This window comes from Filicampus tigris, chromosome 4, assembly GCF_054856515.1.
Source record: "Filicampus tigris isolate MCC_2025a chromosome 4, RoL_Ftig_1.0, whole genome shotgun sequence".
Lineage (NCBI taxonomy): Eukaryota > Metazoa > Chordata > Actinopteri > Syngnathiformes > Syngnathidae > Filicampus > Filicampus tigris.
The window spans coordinates 13,127,606-13,152,828 of NC_141220.1; the positions used below are offsets into that span (position 1 = coordinate 13,127,606).

General features: G+C 40.3%; 1 protein-coding gene across 6 annotated transcripts in view; it reads right to left on the minus strand.

The window, feature by feature from the left end:
- Positions 1-25,223, minus strand: part of LOC147148539 (DNA topoisomerase I, mitochondrial) — a 32,309-nt gene that overhangs the window by 5,485 nt on the left and 1,601 nt on the right. For 5 of the 6 annotated variants that reach the window (XM_086029681.1, XM_086029680.1, XM_086029677.1 and 2 more), the window contains exons 3-16: positions 22,513-22,564; positions 19,903-19,949; positions 15,766-15,864; positions 15,229-15,249; positions 15,068-15,155; positions 14,831-14,958; positions 14,470-14,585; positions 12,386-12,507; positions 8,176-8,298; positions 7,188-7,375; positions 6,591-6,735; positions 6,228-6,371; positions 4,953-5,138; positions 1,808-1,876 (exon numbers count right to left, since the gene is read on the minus strand). In XM_086029681.1, the coding sequence (XP_085885807.1) occupies positions 1,808-1,876; positions 4,953-5,138; positions 6,228-6,371; positions 6,591-6,735; positions 7,188-7,375; positions 8,176-8,298; positions 12,386-12,507; positions 14,470-14,585; positions 14,831-14,958; positions 15,068-15,155; positions 15,229-15,249; positions 15,766-15,864; positions 19,903-19,949; positions 22,513-22,564 (1,528 nt within the window). The remainder of the gene's footprint in view (positions 1-1,807; positions 1,877-4,952; positions 5,139-6,227; positions 6,372-6,590; positions 6,736-7,187; positions 7,376-8,175; positions 8,299-12,385; positions 12,508-14,469; positions 14,586-14,830; positions 14,959-15,067; positions 15,156-15,228; positions 15,250-15,765; positions 15,865-19,902; positions 19,950-22,512; positions 22,565-25,223) is intronic. The other variant, XM_086029682.1, reaches the window with a different exon arrangement.

Consider the following 25,223-nt stretch of genomic DNA (forward strand, 5'->3'; position numbering starts at 1 on the left):
ATGAACTCATTCTATCCCAATGACATATTTATGTCATTTCACAGAGGGTCTGAAAAAGTCTGGTACTGAATGAGTTAAATAGAGCACGCGTGTCAATGGACATTTAAACATACAAGTGCATTTACATCATGACGGACGTGGGCACACAGTTGCTGTAGCCTCTACCCTGCTAATGAGGGACCCAACTCTGTATTGGTCATGCTAATGAAGGTGTATGAGAGTCTGAGGGACGAGCATAATTGCCCTTAGACTCCCTTGCATGCACAAATGTGTGTTGTCCGTGTCGGAGTCGTTAGACTGTGTCATTACTTTTGTTCTGATCATGCCGACTGCAATTTCTCTTGAACAAATCCATCCTTCTTGCAAATAATGCCACAACAAATATCCATGGACTGTTTTAAAGATAGCCTAGCTCTAAGTCTGCTGCATAAGTTCATTTTGCAACCCGGCATTCCCCGCAATGCTATTTATCATAATGAGACGAACAAACAAGCATAAGACCAAATGTGTTCTGTCGTCTAATTCCCATTATTGTTCAAATTCGACACAGCCGCCTTTCAGTAATGTTAAGTTGAGAAGGTGGCCATTGATTTAAGAAAACTGAAAGTCAAGTGCCAGATTTGCATTTAATACTTGCATGTAGTTGAGAGTAACCGAACCTAATTAACCCCAATCTAGCTGCCGCTGTCTCAGAATAACAAACAGTCAATCAATCAGATTTCGGGCTGCTCTTCACCCTTTGACACCCCCTCTCTCTTTTCGACTTGAGTCCGGCCATCACATGCCATTTCTTATTCCTACACTCCCCTCACCATCCTCCTTCCGCTCTTTGCACGGCCTGGCCTTTTTGCGTGTCAATCAGATCTGCCCAAAAGCAGCCATTACCATGCCACCTCCAACAACCTGACATTTTCTAACATGCCGAAGGCTACACGGCAGAAACGGCGTACTTTTGCCACCAATTGCCCCCCCCCCTCCCCTCCCCGTCCCCATCTCATCCTGTCTTAAGCCTTTTTCCTTTTCCACAAGCTGGAGGTGGCGGACTGGCAGACCCTCTTGTGCCTTTATCTAAACGATTTTCTTTCACCTTCATTTAACTATTTGCTGCGAAATGTCAATTCAACTGTTGTATCTGCTCTCACCTGTAGCTCTGTTGCGCTATAGAAAAGTGCTCCACAACAGTCAAAGCACTTAACACAGGGTCACCTGTCTGTGGGCTGACAGCATTACTGCACTACAAGAAGCCATGCTGAACGAGAGATCCCTAGTCCCACAGTGAGGACAATCTGTTAGCCTGGGTTATGTTTTCACATGACAAATAATGACCCTGACAAGCTCTGTGCCCTAGCGGTGGAGACACTCTTGAAATCTATTGCCTGCAGCTAGATGACCAAGACTGAAAAGACATTTTTATAAGAAGAAATTCATCTACCTGCCATGTTCACTTAGCGGAGGGTTTCATTTTGTTTTAATCTCTCAGTGTTTATGATTCCCTTTACAATCCCTAGACCTAAAATAAACTCTTTCTGCTCATCTACACCTTTAATATCAACAAACCCACTTGACTTGTAATTTACACCTCACACTTAAGGCAAGACCCTGCCTGTCTCCTGCTCAGAATACATCTTGGTTCGTACAGTGTTTGCTTTCAATTCAACAGACTCTTGATTTGTTTCAACTACAACAATTCGTATGAACCCGCCAACTAGTGGAGTAATTAAGTTGCTCTGGGGATAATACAAATGATGTGAAAATACTTAAAAATATTCACAGAAACGGGGAGAGCCGAGGCTGTCAAGACACTCACAGTGAGGCGGTCAAAGAGCTCATCTCCAGGGTCCTTACTTTCCATGAAAATAGTAAGATTCTTGAAGACCTGGTAAAAGAAAATTAACTTTACAAATTTTCTTGTAAGAGCTGCATCATAAAAATATCCTCAAATTTGTAACTTGCATGTCAAGACAACCTCCGAATTTAAAAACAGGGTCATCTGAGCTCCCACCTCACACTGCTCACATTACCCTTCAATCTTGAGGGCAAAGATAAGGAATACCACAGGTTTACCATCCTGTGCATTTCTGACTCACTGATTTCACAAATGGAAATGTTTAAAATTCAGAGTGACATTTAGTAATCGCACACATTTCATGGGAATTTGTTTTGCTATCAGGCAGGGGACCAATTAATTCTGTTGAGTACATTGCTTTTGCATGCACTCATTTAATCGTCCAAGCGTGCGCGCGCACACACGCACACACACGCACACAAAGAATGACACTGTGAAACAGATATCAGATTGACAAGCCTGCGAAGATACTTGATTGGTTATTCTGTTTAAATGTGTGGAATTCTCACCAATCCATTTATAAGTAACCTTGAAAGTGACTTTCTGATTAATGGAGCACATATTCCTCAATACAGATACTAAACATGCAATAGCACATTTACTTTTACCTCACTAAGAGAACCCAGTCCTATCTTTTTCATGCAGTTCTGTGCATAACATTTAGAATGATAATGTTGGAAAAAAATAAGACAAAACACTGTCTCACTGCAGTATAAAAGAATTACACTTATTTGCAGTGGCTGTGTGAAATCCACAAATCTGAAACAAATTGAGATAAATAAATAAATAAATACTAATGGAGTAATCTAACTAAAACACCACATGGTATAGACTAGAGGTGGGCGATATGACGGTATTCGATCGTTAAGCGGTTTAACGTGTTCACGATCTCATAAAGCCGAAAGATCGCTTGATCGTCTACATGGCACATTCTAAACAGTTTCGCTCTATGGCGGCGCAAAGCCGCTGACACGTATACCCGACCAACCAATCACAGCACGCACAGTGCACGGTACGTGACACTCCCCGCCTCCCAGTAGTTTCTATAGCGGGAGGCTATAGCGGAAACTCCACATCCACAGTGTTGATTTGGTTTGGCTTTTCCTCGGAGGAGAAAGCGCAAACCAGTTATTTGCAAAGTTTGCAAGGACTCTGTTCGGACATCAGCGCCGACAGGCAAAGCAAACGGAGATCAGCCAGAGGCAGCCGCTAGCTCCAAGCTGACGCAACCCACAGTAACGGTCATTTAACAAGAGCACTCCATATGAAAAAACAAGCAAGCAGTGTAAAGAAGTAACTGAGGCAGTGACTTATTACCTTGCTGAAGACCTGCGTTACGAGCTGTGTTTTTATGTTTACATTATGTTACCTTTTATGTTTACATTCACTGCACATTTTGATAAAAAAAATGTCACTATTCAAATTAAAACCTGTTCAGAAAGCTTAGCTGACTTAAAATGTCATTTTTTTCTTTTAGAGTTTTATACACATTTTAAATATGTTTTGTGTTTAACATGAAGAAAATGGTCAGAAATGTGCAAATTAGTCTTAAAAAAAGAATCGTGATAAAATCGTTTTTTTATTTTTTTAAAAAAACATGATTTTTGCCAGATCACCGACCCCTAGTATAGACACCAAGTTGCCTATTGAGTCTAAGATGATTGTGAGCTGTAATGAAACCTCTGTGGGGCCTCATAAACAATCATTTTAAAACATTTTTTAAAAAAATTTTTCCTCAAGAATATGTTCTATGCAAGCCCACTTGTTGAAACAGGCCATTCTGATGAATATTGCATTTGTGGAATAAGGGTTAATCCACTCGTTTTTAGCCATCTCTGGGGGCGGCCATTTTGTCTTCTGTCGACTGAAAATGACATCACAACTGTTCACAACGACCAATCACAGCTCAGATTCAGAAAACAGGTCAGCCCCCAGAGATGGCTAAAAACAAGTGCATTTTGCTGCTTAATTTATATTCCACAAACGCAAAATTAATCAGAATGCTGTGTTTCAACTAGTCGGCCTGCTGGGAACTTATTCTTGAAACAAATATGTTTGGGTTGACTTCATTTCTAATGAACTTAAGAACCACAAGAGTGAGGGACACGCCTAAGTCTCCATTAGGCATATAACCCCAAAACAATAAAGGTAAGACTCCAAACATTTTAGTGCGAACGGCCATTTTGATGTGAAGACATGACGGCTGCATGAAGCAGGCCAACCCCGAGGTGGGGCCACAAAGGTTGGGCCGGGGGACAGCTGACGGAGCCCCGGCTATGGCTCACATTCAAGTGAATGGGACTCAGCAAGCGGTCTGTGCTCTCACAAACATTTTTACCCCAGGTATTAATATTTATAATAAATATTGTTTTTAGAGTCGACGAGACTTCTGCTGGTTGTACATGTGCAACCTACCGTTTATATTTTTTCACAATATCGTGAAATTAGGCTCATACTAGAGCCCTGGTTCAAATAAAAGGCTCTGGGAAAACTAAAGCCGTGTTCACAAATAGCTCAGTGTTACTTCTGAAGTCGCGCGCAGTGGCCCCAGATTACGTCCTCCATCATCCAGAAGAGGCTTGGACTCTTCAAGTGACAGTAACCAGACCAACGCTAATGTATTTGAGGCAGCTATCAATATTGGCCTAACATACTGATATCAGAACGATGCAAGTGATGTCATTTTTTCACAATATGGGGTCAATAATTATCGGTCCGATAGTTATCGTGCATCCCTACCAAAATTAAAAGGCTTTTATTTATTTTTGCTGTGTCGGACTCTGTAAGCATAGCATATACAGTATGTTATATCCAATCTCCCTATATTGCAATATTGGTCCCCCATCCCACCCCCCACCCCCCCCAAAAAAACAAGCAAAAAAACCTGTTGTACAAAAAACCCGCACAAATTTCAGAGACACAGGTATATGCTTTTCATCAGACAGAAACAGCGGGCAAGCGATAGTTGCAAGATGCCTGTCAACACCCAAGATGACAAATATCAATTATTCTCACTGCTCTATCCATGGTCACAAATCAGACGAAATTGTATTTGTGTGTGTGCATGTGTGAGAGAAGCTGTGCATGATGACTTTTGTTCTTTTACCTTACTGATGACTGGGACCTTGTTGTAGTAGCGAATGGAATCTTTCCCCAGGAAATCAAATTCCACTACACAATCGGTGCCATCCAGCTGCTTATGGAGTGTGATGTGCTCGACACGCAGCGAACAGCAGCCCACTGTGTCTGCCGTCTCTCCCTCCTCCTTTTCATTACCAGCTCTCAGCGCCAGCTTTTTCCGGTCAAAAGATGCAGAGATCAATATCAAATCCACAGCAGGCATGCTTTCATCTTCATTACACAAATTCAGAACAAGCGTTTCCCAGTAAAATCAACAACATACAGTTAACACATTAATTTGTCCAACACCCAATGCAAGATTTACTCCACCCCTGCCCAAATATTTAAGCATTTAGAATTACCAAAAGATGTTAAATTTTGGGAATGGTAAATAGGTGTACAGTGCCCAACTGCCTTTCAGACAGATGGCACAGGTTTAATTCCTGGCTAGTGCCCCAAAACCTGGTGACCTCAAAATGCTGCCATGTCCGGTCCCAAGCCTGGATGGGTTGATTGGGTAAAGGCATCAGGTGTAAAAACAGAGAAACAAATGCAGAAATCCTGACAGGACAAGCTGAAAGTCGTGGCAACACCACCACCAGTGTGTAGAAACCCTAACCAAACTGATATTTTCAAATGTGAAATTTTCTATTGTCTGCAAATGTTCAAATTTACTGTTAAAAAAAAAAAATATTTAAAAACAAAATAAATGAAATTGAAAAAAAAAAAATTCCTTCCAAAAGAGATGAAGAAGTGTAAAGACTTGAAAATATATTTGGCAGAGTCAAGAGTAAAGATTAGGAAAGGATCACTATCATTGTACTCAATACAGACATATCCTCAATTTAGGGCACACACGGTAAGTGAAGTCTATCTACAGTCCCTTAATCACAAGTGTCTTAAATGGCTTCACATGCCCACTGTTAACACCAATACTCCCTGGTCTAAACCCCACCCCCCTGCGGGCAAAGAATAAATTCCCCAAAATCCAACAGGAAAAAAGATGGAATTTGAGAAGGGAACACAGGAGGAGGAAGCAAAGTTTACATACAGTCAAATCTCCTTGTAAAATGTATTTTATTTTATAAGGCCGAAAAGGTTATCAAGACCCAGCGTGGATTTTTCCATATGCTCACGTGTCTTCAAATTAGACCTGAGCGTTAAAAAATATCTGTGTGACAGGTTCATCTTAATATTGTGGCGTAATGGAGACCTTGGTATCCGCATTACTTGATTCATATATCGAATCTACAAATCAGACCTTGTCTATGAAGTAGAGGGCCACAGCTCTCTGTCGAATGCGCATCTCTCTGGACTTCATATCATCAAGGTACTGCTTACGAATGTCATCCACATGTGCCTTAAGCTTGCGAGCGACCTCAAATTTCTCCCAGTCCTTTTCACCCTGCAATCAAAAACAGAAAGCAATGGAAATGCTTGAGATGGAATGTTGGTAAAGAGTAAAAGAACAAACAAGAAAAAGCAACTACCGGTATGTAACAATACTGTAACTAACGCAAACAGTTCACTCATGTAGACAACAAAATCTGCAGTACAGAGCTCCTGAACAACATAGAATGCATGTCCTTTACATACAAAAATAATGTTTTTTTCCCAGACTGACTTTGAGTTTAGAGTTGGCATTAAGCATGACATATTTAATGCCCCCCTGGATGTTTTCTGTCCAACTGGCCAACCATGTCACAGAGTTGTCATGTCGAACTTCCTTCCAGTGATGACCGGCAGGAGGAACTGGGATGCAGGATTCTCTTTGGCACACAGAGCAAGAAACAATCACAAAGCACCCTAAGTGCATTTTACACTGCAACCAACCTCTCAGATGAACCTTAAGTGTATGGTATACATTTTCAAATTTGGCAGAAATGACAATACTTGGCCTATGACCTCCACCATGGGTTTGATTTGATAGGCGGCTTACACAAGGACTTGATTTTCTGAGGGGAAGGGATGGCACGGGCTACCGCTAACTCTGATCAAGACCGATAGATGAACAGGCACGGTGTGAAGCGCTTTGAGTACCCAAGGAAGAAAAGCACTATAAAAGTGAAAGCCCATTTACCATTACTATTTAGATTGACACATATTTAAAATTGTCAATAATGGCATACACTACAATCACTAAGGTTTTTGCCAAGTCAGCCTTCATGATTGCATCACATCAATGTCACACATCGATGGATAAACCTTGCTTCTCTCTCACTTGCTGCAGTTGATGATGACATCTTCGGGCTGGATCCTTTTCTTCAGCATGCCTTGTTTGGGATGCTCTCCTCGACCCCTGAACAGCCCTGGGGGCTCAATCTTGAAGTTACCAATACGTTCTCTGTGGTGGTCGAGCAGACAGTAGCCAAACTCCTCTATTATCTTCTGATTGGCCCCTTTCAAAACCTGCAACAGATTAAACACTGACCCCAAAACCAAATGATAGAAACATATAGGCACCCTTAAATCAGTAACAACAGGAACAATGCAGTGAAGTATGAAAACGGCTGCATACACAACATGAACTCGGGCAGTGGCTCGCAATTGTTATTTACCCCAGAAATTGCATTTCCCTTTTGTTGCCAAGTCACGACTCACTTTTATAAATGTTAATGCAAGATATATATATTTTTTTTAACATAACTACACTATTCTTAATTAAGAAACTAAGGATGAACATGATCACCTTTTTACACCGCTCGTAATAATGTTTCTGATGTATGCCTGTCAAAATAACGTGTTTTCAAGATAACAACCTGTAATGCATGTTACATATTTTATTATACAAAGCATCCTCAGGTTACCATGAACTCCCATTCATACAGTGGAAACGTAGCCCGAAATTAACTGAGTGTGCCTTCTTGTGCCACTGTGCAAATCTGTTCCCCGCGCCATTCATAGCTTGGTACTGTCGGATGCGGATTAGTAACCAGTTAGCGCGCACAGCTAGAATGCATCCACGGATGATAATGGATGAGTGACACCGGGGTTGTCTGTGCGTGCTGAACAGCGACATCAATATCTGCCATCATTTTACTTTAATGAGATGTACTTGCCAAGTATATTGACGAAAGCATCGAGCCATTTTTCAAAACTTATGCTGGTTAGCTGAGCAACGCTTTACAACCACTAAAAACTGTACACAGTCCATTAACTTTGACAGGTCACCCAACCCAATGCTAATACATATTAGACAGGAATCTTACCAGTTTCTCCTCCTTGCTCATGTTTTTCCTTTCCTCTACCTTGGCTTTATGCATTGCATGAATCTCTCCAAAATCACATTTGTCAAGATCTTGAATCAACAACCTCTCCTCATGCGTCATTTCCTGCAACAGGTGAAAAGTTAGTTACACCTTGCTACAAGAGCAATGAAGGAAAAATAACACTCCGAGTGGTAAAGTGTTTTGATACTACACTGTTGTCACACGGCCTCACTCCAATGTACAGATTCATGTTATCAGTTATTTCTATGCAAAAGCCATTGAATTGGAATTGTCTATGTTTAGATCCCTCTTTGACACTTGCCTAATAATATACAGGATTTGTGACACTGTCATGTGACAGACACTAAAGAAAAGGCAGTCTGGCATGTTTAAACATTCGGCAGTTAGCTGAGCTTCCCGTTATTGCTCAAAAGGTTCATCTCCAACGAGACTGCTAACAGGACATGAATAAATGGTCGCTGTCGATGGACATTTTATGGATCATCTCAGATGTTTGGGGTGAAAAACATGGCAACGTGGGCCTTTTAGTATCCTCAAACTGATACTCTGAAATCTGTCCACATAACATAATTCTACTAAATTATTTGTCAGAACATGACAATCAGTAATAAATGTAACGTCATAAATAAATGGTGTTATTTTTCAGTAACGCGTAGTCCAATTAAACACATTTAACTGTTACTGCAAAAAAAACATGGCGTGTTACTTTATGAGATAACTGAAGTTGAGTTATGCAGGACTTGAAATGCAAGTAGGGCTGCCATAAACGATTATTTTGCTAGCCGAATAGTCACCGATCGTGGTCGCGATTAGAATCATATGTAAATCGCAGCATATCGCACCAGCAAGCAGCTGCTCTTATATAACCATCAAGCTTAAATCAAGCTTGAATTCTTTGACGTAAATGAAAATTAAAAATAAAAGCAAGATGAATGTGTATTCAATTTTGATTACACGTTGCACCTTGTACAGCATTCCTGACATGTTTATAAATGATGCAACTTCAATTGAAGGCGATAATGTTGCCTTGACATTTTTGGCTATAAATGTTTAGCACATTTTAAAATCGAACAAAAAAACCGTACACTATTCATACTTTCACTATGAAAAGATAGTTCACATTTGTCAATTAAGCGTTAATCCACCTGTTTTTAGCCATCTCAGGGGGCGGCCATTTTGTCTGAAAATGACATCACCACTACTCAGGACTCAGTAACGACCAATCACGGCTCAACTTCAGAAAACAGGTCAGCCGTGATTGCTCAAAAGTTACCTGAGCCCTGAGCAGGTGGGATGTCATTTTCAGTCGACAGAAGTGACAAAATGGCCGCCCCCAGACGTGGCTAAAAACGGATGGATTAACTCTTATTCCGCAATCACAATATTTATCAGAATGCCTTGTTTCAACTAATGGGTTTGCATAGAACATTCTTGTAAAAAATATGTTTGGGTAGATTTACACTTTAAATATACAAGTAAAGCAGCCGTCTTTACCTGGAAGTATAGACGTTACTTTTCTTTAAAAGAAATCAAAGAACAGAATGTATAGGTCAAATGCACACTATGCCATGGACTCAAGTGCTTCTCACCGTCAGAGTGTCGCAATTCCAACCGGATGAAACATTTTCCACCAGCACATGCCTCTATGAAATTACTAAAGCCCAAGGAGATGAACACAGTGTCAAACAACCAAAACAAATTAAGTTTGATATTTCTATCCCCACCTATTATCTCTGACCAAGGTTTACAAACTGGCCACAATGTATATGCTGTGGAGGACATGCTGCCATTGACCAGCGGTGAGTCAAAATCATTTAAAGCAGTTAAGTGGGAAAGTAATTAGCAACTATGGCAAATAACTTGTCCAAAACTTTTGACAATAAACACTGAACAGGATGTTAATGACTTTGATCTCTTAGTCATCAATTGGTGTCACTGCACATTGTCTGTGTAAGGCCAAATGAGTTTGAAAACGCAAAACCTGACCTGTGGAGCAACATACTTAACAGTGTACACTTGCACAAACATGGTGGCTGTTGGACATCCAATCTAGTCAGTCAGCATATCTAAGCATGACTGATAAACGACAGAGGGTGGATACTGAGGGCAGTGGAGCGAGAAGAGTTTTTTCCGCCTCTAATATAACAGTTTAATTGGATTTGTTCATATGCAGAGAAGCTACTTGTATGGATTAGCATATCAATACATTCATACAAATTATATTTTCAAGTGCATTGAGCACTAAGCAGTGCAAAATTAATTCTGCATGATATGCCCACAGGCTTGGCGCATCATTTTCCCTGCACAAAAGACACCCTGAATGACACCAGTCAATGATTGTAGATTTAATTGCACATTATTTCAATATTTAATTATTACAACATACAGTACACATTTTCACACAAACCTGGAAAACAAGCAGTACATTGTTTTTTTTTCCAATCTAAGACAGTTAAAAAGTACTTCGGAGATCAATATCATTAGACATAAATTGTACTGTGCATCTTAAAAATATTCAGTGTGCTTTACATTTTCCATATTTTAATGTTACCGCCTTCATCTAACATTAAATAAATACATTTTTCCCCACAGAAAATCTAACCGCCCAATTATGACAAAACAAAATGTGTTTTTGACATTTTTGGGACTTTATTAGGAATAAAAAAAAAAATTCTAATCACTTTGAACAAAAGTGTTTATAGCATGTTAAAGCGCAAACCAAGCATGAAGTTAAAGCCTCGACCTTTGAGGCAGGCACAGGTTTGGATAAGGGTAGAGAAAGATTTCTGATGCTTTGAAAGTCCCAATGAGAATAGTGGCCTCCATCATCTGTACATGGAAGAAGTTCGGAACTACCAGGACTCTTCCTAGAGCTGGTTGCCGCTCTAAACTGAGCGATCAAGGAAGGTGACCAAGAACCCGATGGTCAGTCGTTAACAGCTCCAGCATTACTCTATACAAAGTGGGGAATCAACCAGAATATGTACAGTATGTTAACTTTAGTAAAACAAACATGGCAGCCCACCTGGAGTTTTCCCAAAGAGACCCGAAGGACTCGGACCATGAGAGTCAAAATCCTCTGGTTTGCTAAAACCGAATTTGAGCCATTTCACGTATATGCTAGATGTCATGTTTGGAGAATACCAGGCATTGCTCATTACCAGCCAATCATCAGGCTGTGAGGATTTTTTCAGCAGCAAGAACGATCAGACTATTCAGGATTAAATAAAACAATGAATGCAGCAATGTACAGAGACATCCTGAATGAGAACCTGCTCCAGAGCACTCTTGGTCTCAGACTGGGGCGACGGTTCATCTTTTGACTCGACAACGACAAAGTATACAGTCAAGACATCAAAGGAGTGGCTTCAGGACAACAAAGCTGCAGCGCTGGTCGCTGGATCTACTCTTAGGAGAACGAGTGGATCGAGAGATGCATGGTGCCTGCTCGCGAGTTACACACGCATAGACAATCCTGGAAATATGTCCTACTCTAGCTTGCACACGTGTTCAAAAACAGTGCTGCTTTGGTCCAGTGTCCCAGCGTATTAATTTACGAACACGGACTCCAATCGCATTTTGTACAGCCCCACAAGCACCACGGATGGGAAGGTTTGAGTTTGATGTGTGTCTATTGTCCAGCAGTGAATGTACACGTCATGTGTCGATGGACCCAACATGGATGTACCAATGTGTTGAAAATGTTGCCACAAAGTGTAATATATCAATGTAGCGGTGTATTTTTCAGCTCTTTTGCCTTTTTCCAAGATGGACTAATTAATTATTACCAATCGGGTCAATGAAGCCTTCCTTGAATACATGTTTAGACAATTCAAAACAATGTTTTTCGTGTTTTGATTATGGGGTGTTGTGTGTAGAATTTGGGGGGGGGGGGGGGGATTATTACATTTTAGAATGAGGCTGTAAAATAGAGGCACTGGATGTAGGGAAATTCATTTTATAATCATGTGCCATGCACATTTTAAAGTTTTAATAATTCACTTATTTTTAGTCAGTCACAAGTATTTCTTTTGAGGGTTTAAGCACCTTAAATGGGAGACAAAACTAGATAAAAGCAAATCGCAGTTAGACTCATTGAAATATTTTAAGAATTACAAGAATGCTGTACAGTATATACTGTCAGAGTTGTGATAGGAGCATTCATTTTTAATCACCAGTTTCTATTTACCTGTCTCCAGTCGGTGAAGAAGTTCTCCCGAAAAACCTTTTTAGTAGTGTACTCATGATCTAACATCTGAGCAAAGAACACAGCCACCTCCTCAGCTGCCAGACTCAGCTTCACTTGCTTACCTGTGCGCAAATACAAGCAAAACAATGCTGTGATGGATTTGTAACAAAGCAAGATGATTTGTGTATATTTAATGCACTTAGAATTAATAACTTCCACATTACCAAGCCCTTTTATTCACTTCGACAAGCACTCCGAGTCATAACGCAAGTAAAAGATTAAAATTTATCATGTGACAAAAGCCCAACATCTCCAGAGTCCTGTCAGACTAATCACTTACAGTAATATATAGACAAGGGCTTTGGGACAAGGACAAAGATCAGCATTCAAAACACACTACAAACAAGAACACGCACCCCATGCAAATCCAGAATAAACCATCTCCCTACAGAGCACCCCTCAAGCTCATCAGATAAACAAAACAACAACAACAACAACAACAACAAATATGGTCAATCAATCACAGTTTGACCCAAAAATACTTGGACTTGAATGGATTTCCTTGACGTCATTCGCACAAACCAGGGCTTCATTTGTCATCGGTCGTGTGATTTTTTTGGGAACACATGCTCCGAATTGGGGCTTCATTTGGCATTCGCACTCTTGCTTGAGACACACTCCCAAGCCTCGGAACGTCTCATAAGATCGCTGATAATTCCAAAGTATTTCCACACAAGCCTTGTGTCATTTGAAAATTCTAGTCTTCCTCACCACCATGATCTAGGTTGCGTTGTATGCTTGACGTAAATCCCCAGCGCCGACCGATTACGTGTACGAGCGAAAAACAGATAGTTGATGACAAATAACAAACTTGAATTAAAAAAATAAATAAAAGGGAATTAGGAATTGTGAGTATAAATGAATGTTAATTATATCGGTTAAATTAACCAATCGATGTAAACTAGTCCAGCTTTAATCGATGTAGTTTGATCCTAGGGCAGACATCGATTAACAGGGTTCCCACTCTTTTCTTGAAATTATTTTCCAGGACTAATTCATCTGATACAGTACGAGTCAATTTATCACAACATACACTAATAAAATCTACCCAAAGGTTTGGAGAATGTTATTTTCAACAATTGTACCTTTAGATTTTGTCAGATTAACCAGACTGCGGCAGTGTGACCAAATACCACATCAAACAAAATCCAACGGCTCTCTCACAGCTGCGAATCAATTCTCACAGTTCACCCCAAAAGAGTCATTCAAAAGATTGACTCACTCGCGAACGTCACAACACAAGTGTTCTTAAAGGCATATGGAATTAGATTGGTTGGTTGTGTCATGTGGGGCGCTGTACCAGCTCGACCCTGAGATGAATCAGAAACGCGCTACACTGAAGCCAGCTGAAAACAGACGTACATGTCTCTTTAAACTTGTTAGCATTCACCCAAAAGGCAGAGAGAAGCAGAGGAAGGAAAACAACTTTACAAGCTTTTCCATGACAGTCGACTTTTTTTGTCATTTTTCATGTGTCAATCAGGGCGTCACGGTAGTCGACTGGTTAGCACGTCCGCATCACAGTGCAGAGGTCGTGGGTTCAAATCCGGCCCCGGCCTTCTTGTGTCGAGTTTGCATGTTGTCCGCGTGCCTGCGTGGGTTTGCTCCGGGTACTCCGGTTTCCTCACACATTCCAAAAACATGCACGGTAGGTTAATTGGACACACTAAATTGCCCCTAGGTGTGACTGTGAGTGTGGTTGTTTGTTTGTCTCTGTGTGCCCTGCGATTGGCTGGCAAACAATTCGGGGTGTCCCTTGCCTACTGCCCGAAGACAGATGGGATAGGCTCCAGCACGCTTGGGACCCTTGTGAGGATAAGCGGATTGGATAATGGATGGATCAATCATTTTTTAGGTTGAAACTCTGGATTAAAACGATGCGTCATCACATCCCTAATTCAGTTGATTATGATTCGATTTATTATGGTATGGCTGAGTTTGAGAGGGTATGATGCAGTGAGTGGAAGCCTGTTTTATTTTATTTTTTTTTTAGTAAACGTTAGCACATTCTGAAGATTTCTTACCTTTATAGTAGAAGTGAATATTGTCTGGTAGGGGCTGGTAGTTGGGTGGGAAGTAGGGTCCTTTGTGTTCCAGAAACCTCCATTTTACCCCAGCTTCATACTTCTCTTCTTCCCACCTGATAGGATGCGATGTGAGGATATATTTGACAATGGTAATGCTCAGAGTGTGTGTGTGTGTGGGGGGGGGGGGGTGTATGTGAGCGAGTGAGTGAGTGAGTGAGTGAGTGAGCGAGTGAGCGAGCGAGTGAGCGCGTGCAAAAGAGAGAAAGAGCGAAAGAGAGCGCGACAAAGTGCTTTGTAATGTGGAAGTTATTAATTCTAAGTGCAGAGTTCAATTCAAGTTGAAGAACCATCTACGAACCATCGCCAGCGCTTCTGCTCCTCCTCTTCCTTCTGTCTGATCTTCAATTCTCTTGCTGCTTTAATCTCCTCCTTTGTCTTCTTAGGCTTTTTGGAGACCGGTTGCTCTCCTTCCTCTATTTTCACATTCTATATGGAGGAATACACCGAAAATGTGAATTCAATTACTCCCAGCATTGACATTTCTTACAACTCATACATAATTGATGGTGACAGATCAAGCTCGGGAGAATTTTACCGTTTCAGTTTTCTTGTTAGCATTCTTTTTCAGAGGTTCTCCATCACCGTTTTCTTCCGCTGAATGTTGCCCTTTTTTATTGTTGCTGCTGTATCCACACAAACAGAATATTAAATGGTCTTCTAATGTGGCAACATTATTCAGCAGACATCATCATATACCTTTTTGATGAGGAGGAATTCCTGGAAGAAAAATAATACAGTCAACGATTTATTTTATGCAATATGACTTGCTTAGAACAGTTATTGCTTGAATGGTCTAATCCTGTCATCATTACTCCCAAGACACAACTGTTAAACACTGTTACAGTTCATTTCATTTGTTACATTTCACGTCACACGGCGGCGCCGCACGAGCAGACACGCCGCCAAACAAAGATAAAAAATATCAAACAAAAACAACTGACACATACACACAGCGTGGTGATCAGTGAAATCAAAACAATATGGGGCACAAGTCATTGCGTCTGTGGTACCGGTAAAGTACTGACTCCGACCGACTGAGACCACGTGGGTCGATTAAATATGCAGGACGGTGACGATTAGACGATGCCCAGCTCTGCTTAACTACATGTATTATTTGGAGTAATGAGTTTGAAAATATACAAATGTAGGTATTCATGAATCTTTCAGTAGCGAGGTCAGTCAGCACTTCCTTTATAGGAAACTCAACAGCTTAGAATGCTAGCACTGACTTACCTTTGTGTGTCACTGGTGGGGACATCAACAGGCTCATCTTTGATTCTTTTTCTTTTCACTCCTTTCTTCTTTGTAGTGAAATGATCATCATCTGTGTCTCTATCACACGCAATAAAAAGAAACACCATCCATGCAACATTAGGTTAAATTTAGTGTCATTGTTCGAATCACTGTGATACATGGCATCTGAAGACCTCCAGCCAGAGTCAACAGAGCCAATGTTTTTCTTTCCACCTTAGTCGTTGTGGCTTTTTTCCAAAAAAGTTCTAAAATAGTGGTCTTGCAAATCGGTGTATGGAGAAGAATCATAAAATAATAGAATTCAAAGTTTGTGAACTTTGTTTTGTTTCTGTTTTTTTTTAATATTTTATATTCAATTTTGAAATTTTATAACAACGACAAACTCACAACAATTCAGGGACGATATGAAACATATCCTAACCAAACAAAACAACCCCCACCCAGGAAAGGGGAAAAAAAGTCAGCATTCAAAGACAATATAAGAAAACATCAGGCGCTTGATGCAGTTATCACACTGATGTGATTTAAATAAGGTTGCCAGACCCTCAAGAACATGGCATGCTGTTTTATCAGACAATATGTAATTTTCTCCAGAGGAACACAACTATTCATTTCAGAGGACCACCTACCAATAACTGGAGGGGAGTCGGATTTCGGTGTTATCGCAATGCACTTTTTGGCAATACAAAAGGCAATTTGGAGATTTTTAAGCTGTACATTGTTCAAAGAATGCACATAGAGGTGAAATTCGCCAATAAACACATTTCAGGATCCTGTGGAACACTAATCCCAGTTAAAGTAGAGTAAATATCATGCCAGAAGGGCCTCACCTTGTTACAATGCCATGTACAATGTAAAAAAGAACGAACCTCAATACCACATCTAAAACACAAATCGGACAAAGCAGATTTAAAAGAATGTAATTTCTCTGGAGTGAGATACAACACGTGTAGGAAGTTATAGTTCGTTAGTCTTGGTTGTGAACTTCACTACATGATCAGCTCTTCAAGTTTTGCAGAGGCCTGATAACGATCACGATCCTTTGAACAAGGTGTGTTGCAGGAGGAAACCTCTAAAATATGCATTAAAGCGGCCCTGAAGGACCGGACTTTGAGACCCCTGGTCTATAATAACATCCAGATTTTTCAATTGTGGTGAGGGGTTTAAGGAATTTGCTTGTACTTTGGTTAAAGGTTTCTGGGCCTCAGCATCAATGACTCAAACTTCACTTTTTGTTCTGTTTAAGGTGGATACATTGAAAATGGATGGAGGTCCTCTGTCGTGAAGGAATTGATGTCAGAAATGCAGTGAAATAGAGCATCCATTGGCCTCGTGTGATAAGGAGACGCAGATAAAGAGCTGCGTAACATCAGCGTAGCTAGGGAAATTCACAGAGGCGGGCATTCCGTCAGTCTGACGTACTAGCCCGTTTTTTTTCAGGTTTGATTTGGGGAGTTGGGGCTATGGACTGACGGACTTTTGACGGCATTAATTGACGGACTGACTGACAAAATGATGGTTACAATTTGGTTTGTCACAAAAAAATGATGACTGACGAATGACGAATGGGTACCCTATAGGGCTGCCACGAACGATTATTTTGAGAGTCGACTAATCACTAACAGTAGTCACGATCAGGCGACTAATCGGATAATATATAAATCGCGGCAAATCGCAGCAGCAAGCTGCTGCTCTTATAATAAGCATCATTCGCTTACAGCTTAAATTCTTTATGTAGAAACTAGTCATGAAGACAAGATTTTTAATAATGGTTTTGAATTTTGTGTTAATTTAAACTTTATCAAAAAGGTTTTGTTATTCTTTTCACTAGTATGCATAATTTAAAAGTAGTAAATTGATCTACACAATCAAAATGTGGTATGCACCTGTAACAAAAAAAGGAAGACCATTTTTTTTTTTGCACTATAACATAGTATATTACAACAAACTTAATTATGGATTTTATTATTATGTGATGCCGATGAGTGGCACATATGCCGTTTTTGTGTTGAGTGCTGATATTTCCCCATTCATGAACGCATCACTCCATTTGCGAGAGAGAGAGAGGGAGCAAGCGTGCGCTTCCTGTTTCCATGTCCAACCACAAGCATAAACACACCGAGTTTTGGTTGTTAATCAACGCGAGTTTACTGAATAATGGCTGCTTAATCCATAGAAGATGCTACGACGTGTTTGCGCACCAAATAGGAGCGTTACATCAAACACACCGTAACGTGTGTATTCTAACTGCAACTAGCTTCTAGACACAACTGTGCTTATGCCAGATATGAAATCAGGCATAAGCCATAACTTGCTTCCTTTTTTTAAATGATTGGGCATGCCCATCGTGCTGCCATGAAAGGCAGCTTTGCATTGTATTGAGTATATTTGGTGAAATGCGCCGTAACTTTCGGACCCTGTTGCCAACACGAATTTGCCCTTACAGTGTAAGGCTTACACTACTTTATCCACAATGCTTCTGTTTACATCACCCGGATTACCCCCACTGTGCATGTGCGTTGCAGATAAGAGCGAGACGCGGCAGTCTAGAAAGAAAAATAATGTGCCAAATAAATAAATAAATATATAAATAAACAACGCGTCGACAATTAAAATGAATTGACAATTAAAATGAATTGTCGACGATTTTGATCGTCGACGTCGTCTTGATTAGTCGACTAATCATGGCAGCCCTAGTACCCTGGCCGCTGACGGATGACAGACCAGCAAAATTTAGTAAAATGCCCACCTCTGGAATTCACTGCGAGCCTTCTGATAAAACTGCCAAGAGGGAGCATATTGTCGCTGTCCGGTGAAACACACGTGTCCAATTTTAGAAAAATGTTTAATTTTCATGTTAATGCGATGTCTGTAACGCGGAAACACCATACATGTAAAAATAAGAAATTAATAAAAAAATTGACATATGTGTTTTTCACTGGACAGCGACGATATACTGTATAAATTGAAAAATAAAGGGCCTATCCACACCTTACTTCAATCACTTTCAAAGATCCGGGGATCCATTTGGATCCAAACGTAGTGAACTTTACCAAAAAAGTTCTTTCAGTGAGGAAGGATGAATAACAATTGTGTGCAGCACCAGAGAAGCCGACCAAATATTTAAGTCTATGATATTCAAACGAATGCTGTGGTGTACTATGTCAAAAGCGTCGCCAAGATCCAGCAAACCTACACCGTCAGTTTCTGGGGATCAATATTAACCTTAAAATCATAAAATCTTGACAAGAACCATCTCGGTACTGTGGTTCAATCTAAAACCAGACGAAATCTAAATTGCTGTTCTTCAGAAGGGGCTTTAACCGCTGCTACTTTGAAGGCAGGGAAGGTACGTGTCTGAAGACAGGAATTAATTATGTTTAAAAACTTTGCAAATATATCCATACTGAGGATTGATTTACATACCCAGAGAACTTAGAAAATTACAAACTTGACTCTGATGTTTAGTGACTCAGTATATCGGTATCAAGGTAGGTATAGTATTGAAGTCAAAATTGTGATATCGTGACAACACTAATAGGCTCTATATGGAATTTGTTTATTGCAACCACAACTTACCCCCTGTGTGAACTCACTCAATTACTACTTAAACCATTATGCAAAAATATGTAAAAGCCAGAATTAGGAATAATGTTTTACAAGCTGATTTCGCCTTTGAAATGTCACTCTTCAAACAGGGTTAGACTAAAACCACATCTGGGATACAAGCCATTAACAAGTCTATAAGCCAATAACAAGTCTACAGTAACACTGTTGTGAGACACATTTGACACACAGCAAGACTTGGGCCACCATCTGCCATCCCTGCAAACACCCTGCGGAGCATCCAGCTATTCATACCATGCAGTCTCATTTGTTACTATGCTGAAAACACACAGATTCAGCACTGGATATGATCATTTGTGTGGTATAGCTAAACTCATTCTATAAAATGTGAATGGTTTTTGTCCAAGTTGTTTGAACATCAAAATGCAAGAATAGATTTAGACATTAAACAGGACTGACAAAAGTGAGATTTTAGGCACAATCATTTAAGGAAGACTTGTAAGATATCTGGGCCTTAAAGTAACACTGGCATTAAAATTTCATGTCTACCTGGAACTGCTAGGTGATTCCATCTTCTCAGTCTTTGATGCTTTTACCTGCAGGAGAGACAGATCAAAGCTCAGCAAACTGATGGAACACACTTACTGTACATGAACCAATTGAGATGGGACGTATGCTAATCTGGGCATTTTGCTAAAGGGCAACTCAGCCATGAATAGGATGGTACAGGGCGCTACTCATTAGTTTACACAGCGACCCCTGTGAATATACTGTTACATGTACAGTGGGGACAACTCCTTATCAGTGACTTTCACCCAGAACAGTGATATAGCAAAAGATGGCATCGACAGCAGTGGAATTCAGCAATTGTATTGTATTTTGGTAGCTTGTGTAGATATGCTTAATGGTGTGGCTGGTGAGTGTAAATGTACTGTACTAAATATAATACTAATTTAGGGGAGCTCAAATAGCATAAGCGAGGTGGCGCACACACTGTCGGTATGAGCGTCTGCTCTGGGTTCAGTGGGTAATAAGGGTTGGGATCAGTCATCTGACCTGACCTATTCCACGAAGGACAAGAATTATGGATGAACTCAAATGACTGTAACAAACTCCACTTTAGCAGAGATGACAGATTTTCCACGAGGCTAGAAATGTAAGTCATCATGAATACTGTAAACATGGAAACCAAATCATTGCCGAAAACACAAGCTCAGGGGCCAAGTAAACTTACCAACATTAACCTACTACTGTACAACAAAGACTGTATGGGACATTCCAACTTTACAACACTTATACCCCAAAACCTAAAGACTCAATTCAAAGAATCGAAAAATCAACGCTGCTAATATTTGGTGTGGCAGTATTGGTCAGTCTACATGTGGGTCTGGTATCATTTTTATTTTATAATTATTGATCAATCTAAAGTGTTGAAAATGGCTTGCTCTCTTTGACAACGCAATGTTAATAGCTCAACAAACATGCCTTTTTTTTGTTTTTGTTTTGAATTTCCCTCAAAAGCGTGGTTAATGATAAACTCGACGGACTGACCGACTGACAATTACAGTTTGGTTCGGCTTGAAAAAAAATGATGGATTGACGAAGGTGAACGGGTGCCCAGGACGTTGACGAATGGTGGCGGCGGACCGACGGAATGTTAGAACTGAACCGCTTTAAAAAGGACGAGGATGGACGAGGATGGACGGGGTCAGCGGGCGATCATTTTTATGAATAAGGACAGACGGACGAGAACGGAAAGGTACCCAGGTCGTGGACGGAGGAGCAGCAAAAAAAGGGTAAAGTGCCCATTTCTGAGTATATGTGTGTCTATATACACACCGTGTCCTTTTCGCCTGAGAGACAGAAAATAAGGAGAAAACACCACGGAGAAATCAATTTATTCAGGTTAGGCTGGTTTTGCGAGTTGCAACCTAAGACGGCCGCCGCTTATGATCATTTTCAGGGTCAGATGCAGCTGTACAGCCTCTAGGCTTTTTGGACACAGAATTAGCGAATTCTAATATTAAGAAGGATTTTTTTTTTTTAAATAATGAGATAAATGCCTGCATTTATACGTTTGTATAAGCATAATGTATACATACATACATACATACATTTATTCACTGTAAGATTTTACTTTACATGACATTCTTGACCGATTTGATTGCATTTCATGTCATCCATTGTTAATATTGACAAATATGTTCATTTAATTGATGACTCAACGTAATGCTGCTTTGCGCGTGTGTGTGTGTGTGTGTGTGTGCATGCGTGTGCGTCTACCCTTCTCTTGTCCGCTCCCAGCTAGTCGAATGCCTCATCAAATTGTTAAAATAATTCACACTACTTATTTTTGAGGAAAAAGTTAGAAGAAATGCATCACAATCTGTCACTCTTTAAACTGGTGGTATAACTCTGGATGCCGGTCAGCAAGGTGCTTGGCCAGATTGGACGTGTTCCCACCTCAAGCCACGCTAGTTTTAAAACAAGCCACCCAGACGGGCTATCTCAAATTGGTCGGCTTGCCATGGCTGTCGGCCATGTAAGCAAAAACGTTCCTGATGACACTTTGCGCGTCATGATTTTCAATGAGGAATGGAAGTGCAGCAATGGAGATGAAACAGGCGCTTCATTGCTTGAGCCCATCTTCCTCACACGCAGAAGGAGGTGTGCCACATTAAAGGTGTTTTTCACATGTCGGTAGACAGGTGGTGACAGGCGTATGTATACTTAAGACAGAGTTGGTAAGCTGCGTGTGGCTTTTTAAAATTTATTTATTTTTAATACCAGTGTAAAAAAAGTAAGTAAAAGTACAAAAAAAAAAAAATGCTATCGAGCAGTTTTTGATGCCGAAAAATCACGGTACTGGGACCAGTATCCCGTGCAAAACTAATTTCCTATACTACAAAGACCAAGATTCCTTGTGAATAGAGCATGCACAGAACACAAACCAATGTCAAACCATTGTGCAAATTAGGTAACCCGATCGCATTTATATGACTAAATATTCGGATTGGAAAAGGGGTAACCATTTGGATTGCCGCGCGTGTTCACATGGCCTTTCGAAACCTCAACACTGCCAATATTCTGGTTTTGAAAGGGTTATTGACTGCAATGTAAGCATATTCGTGGTCACAGTAGAAAACAAGTGTGATTTACCTTCTGGTCTTTTCCATTAGAAGTTTTCTCTGTAGATTTTGTTGGCTTTGCACTGCAGGTCATATGGAATGAAGAGAAAATGTAAGCTCTGTGTGCAGTATATAAAATCAATTACATACATACATACAACAGGTGACCTGAAGAGTTTATTAAAAACTTGCTTTAACTTGATGTATTGGTCACTTTTATAACTTTTAAAAGGGAGCCAAAGCAGTTGTTAGAGTCATGAAGTCGTGTCTTGACCTGGTTGGTATTCTAGTCAGAAAATGCAGTAAAATGCCACCAATTAGCTAAACAGTGTCCGGAAGTTCCCCATGCATTTCTTTCATGTTTCTTCTATGTCTAACCTTTCCACACTTGAGGAGCAAGACACTGACTGGTAATTATGACCCAGCGCCATTACTCTATTATTTTGCACGATTGGCCCGCCCAAAGCATCATCTGATTGGTTCCTTGTGCAGTGCTTAACAGCAAATCAGCGTAAAGCTGCGTGCTTGCTCCCTGCTCGCTCTCTGTCTGTTGGATGAGCTAGGCACATATACGACGGGAGTCGGCGAGTTAGTAGTTCAAGGTAATGCAATAGACTTTGCTGAAATGTTAGTAAATGTCAGTCTACTATATCTCACTTGTAACATTACTATGAGCCCTTCTATGTCATATAAACACAAGGGGCAGTTCTGCTCGCCGCAGTAAGCTGCCTTGCGGCTCAAGCAAACCACTACCCCCAATGTCACAACAGTTAATTTGCTTTGTGAATGACATGGCTCCTGAGAGAAGTTGCTGATAATATCGGGAAATGGTGATAAAAGTTAGACGTGAGTGAGTGCCTGTGTGTGCGTGTCTGTGTGTAAGCCACGTAATGAAAACCTAAACTCAACTTTATTTATAGAGCACTTTAAAACAACCACCGCTCCAAGTGCTGTACATGGTGCAAACATTTACGGCAAAGTATTGCATGTGTAAGTCCGGTCTTGGAAACATGCTTATTTTTCTGGCTATTAGCTGCGTTGAGGATTCACTTTTATGTTTTTGAACTTTAAAACAAAGATATGTAAAAGATAAACATTTCAGTTATAGTGGATTTTTAGAAAACTATTTACTGTAAGGAGATGTTTGTTTTCATTGAACTATAAGACATGCAGCTGAGCCCGGGAGCTCCCTGCACTTTTTTGTGAGACTTAAAACAAAGTTGTCTATTTTTTAAGATCTAGAAAAGCTTTAACATCTTGTACATCACAAAAGTTGTTTAATAAACATGGGCTTTAGGCATTTAAAATAAGTCAAGTCTTGGAGTTTTTATTTTTCATAAATTTGACACCATTTTACCACTTTTCTCTACGAATAAATATTGGCTTCAAATATCGTTTTTGGTTAAAGAATACTGCTTGCTTCCTCGTCTAAGAAATATCCAAAGTCGGATATTTGTTATTATGTTAGACGTACTACCTGCAACGCAGCCGCCAATTTCATGTAGCAATATTGGCACACAACTTTGGGACTTGTACACGTACCTTTCCCCATCGGCAATTTTAACAGGAAATGATAGAATGTTCCCAAACAGGAGACAGCAGTGTATGGGGGACCTTCGAGCTCTGGCTTGTTTGCGTATGCCATTATAATGCCATTTATCCATCCATTTATGATTTATCACAGCTTCTGGCCCCCTGGCTCCTCTTTAGTGCCGCCGTCCTCCTCTCCCGCGTGCAATAGTCAATAGCGCCCGTGCATAAGCTCGCGCTGATAAGTGGACCAAACCGAACGCAAGTGGACCGAACCGAACATGCCATACCGACACGTATTAATACATCCACGTGTACCGTTACACCCCAGTTGCACTGACGGGTTATTAAATGTTAAAATATCATATGTGAGTGACATTATGCATGCATGACTTCCATACCTGTCAACCCCGGGGTGTACTGAATCTCACGAAAGTTGTGATTTTCCCCACATATCTCCATGTAATCTTAGACATTATACATTAATTTCAAATAGCTGCTGTCACGTGAATAGAAATCAGCGATGTTTGTAAAGGCGTTTCCCCCTGTAAGAATTACGCCGAAAGTGTACATCTTGACAGGTATAGACTTCTCTTATCAACTGGTCAAAAGAGAGTTCAAATCGCTACTCTTTCATCTATAACTATAACTTCAAACAACATAGTGTATGTAGGAATGGAGAAAAAGATTTTATTGGTTTATGATTGTTGATGTTTTGTCTAGTGCTTTGTTACAGCTGCAGCTGTTAAATCAAGTTGAGTTGAGTTAAACTACATGCTGCCATCAATTACAAATAACAATGCCAAAATCCAATGATAATGCCTCATTCACTTGCATTTGTCCGCTCACAAATGCATGGAAATACAGTAAATGCAGAAGATATCAAGGTAAATTCATATTAAGATGAAACACTGTGACTGCATGTACCGTGGCATACACTCAATGTCAACCACCAGCTCACAGTAGAGCAAGCAAACACTGCCAGTTACATTTGGACACCCTTTATATTTCTTTTCAATGAGAAACTGTGTTAAATCCTTTGACCGGTAGCACATATTAGATGGTATCCTTAATTTGCATAATATAATGACGATAAACGGTTCGGATAATGGTGGAACTGCTTGCTTTGCGTATGGGTTGCCCATTTGCCTCACTTTAAATTGTTCTGGGTTGGAATCTCTTTTAGAACTTTCCAATGTACAGTTTACCCCT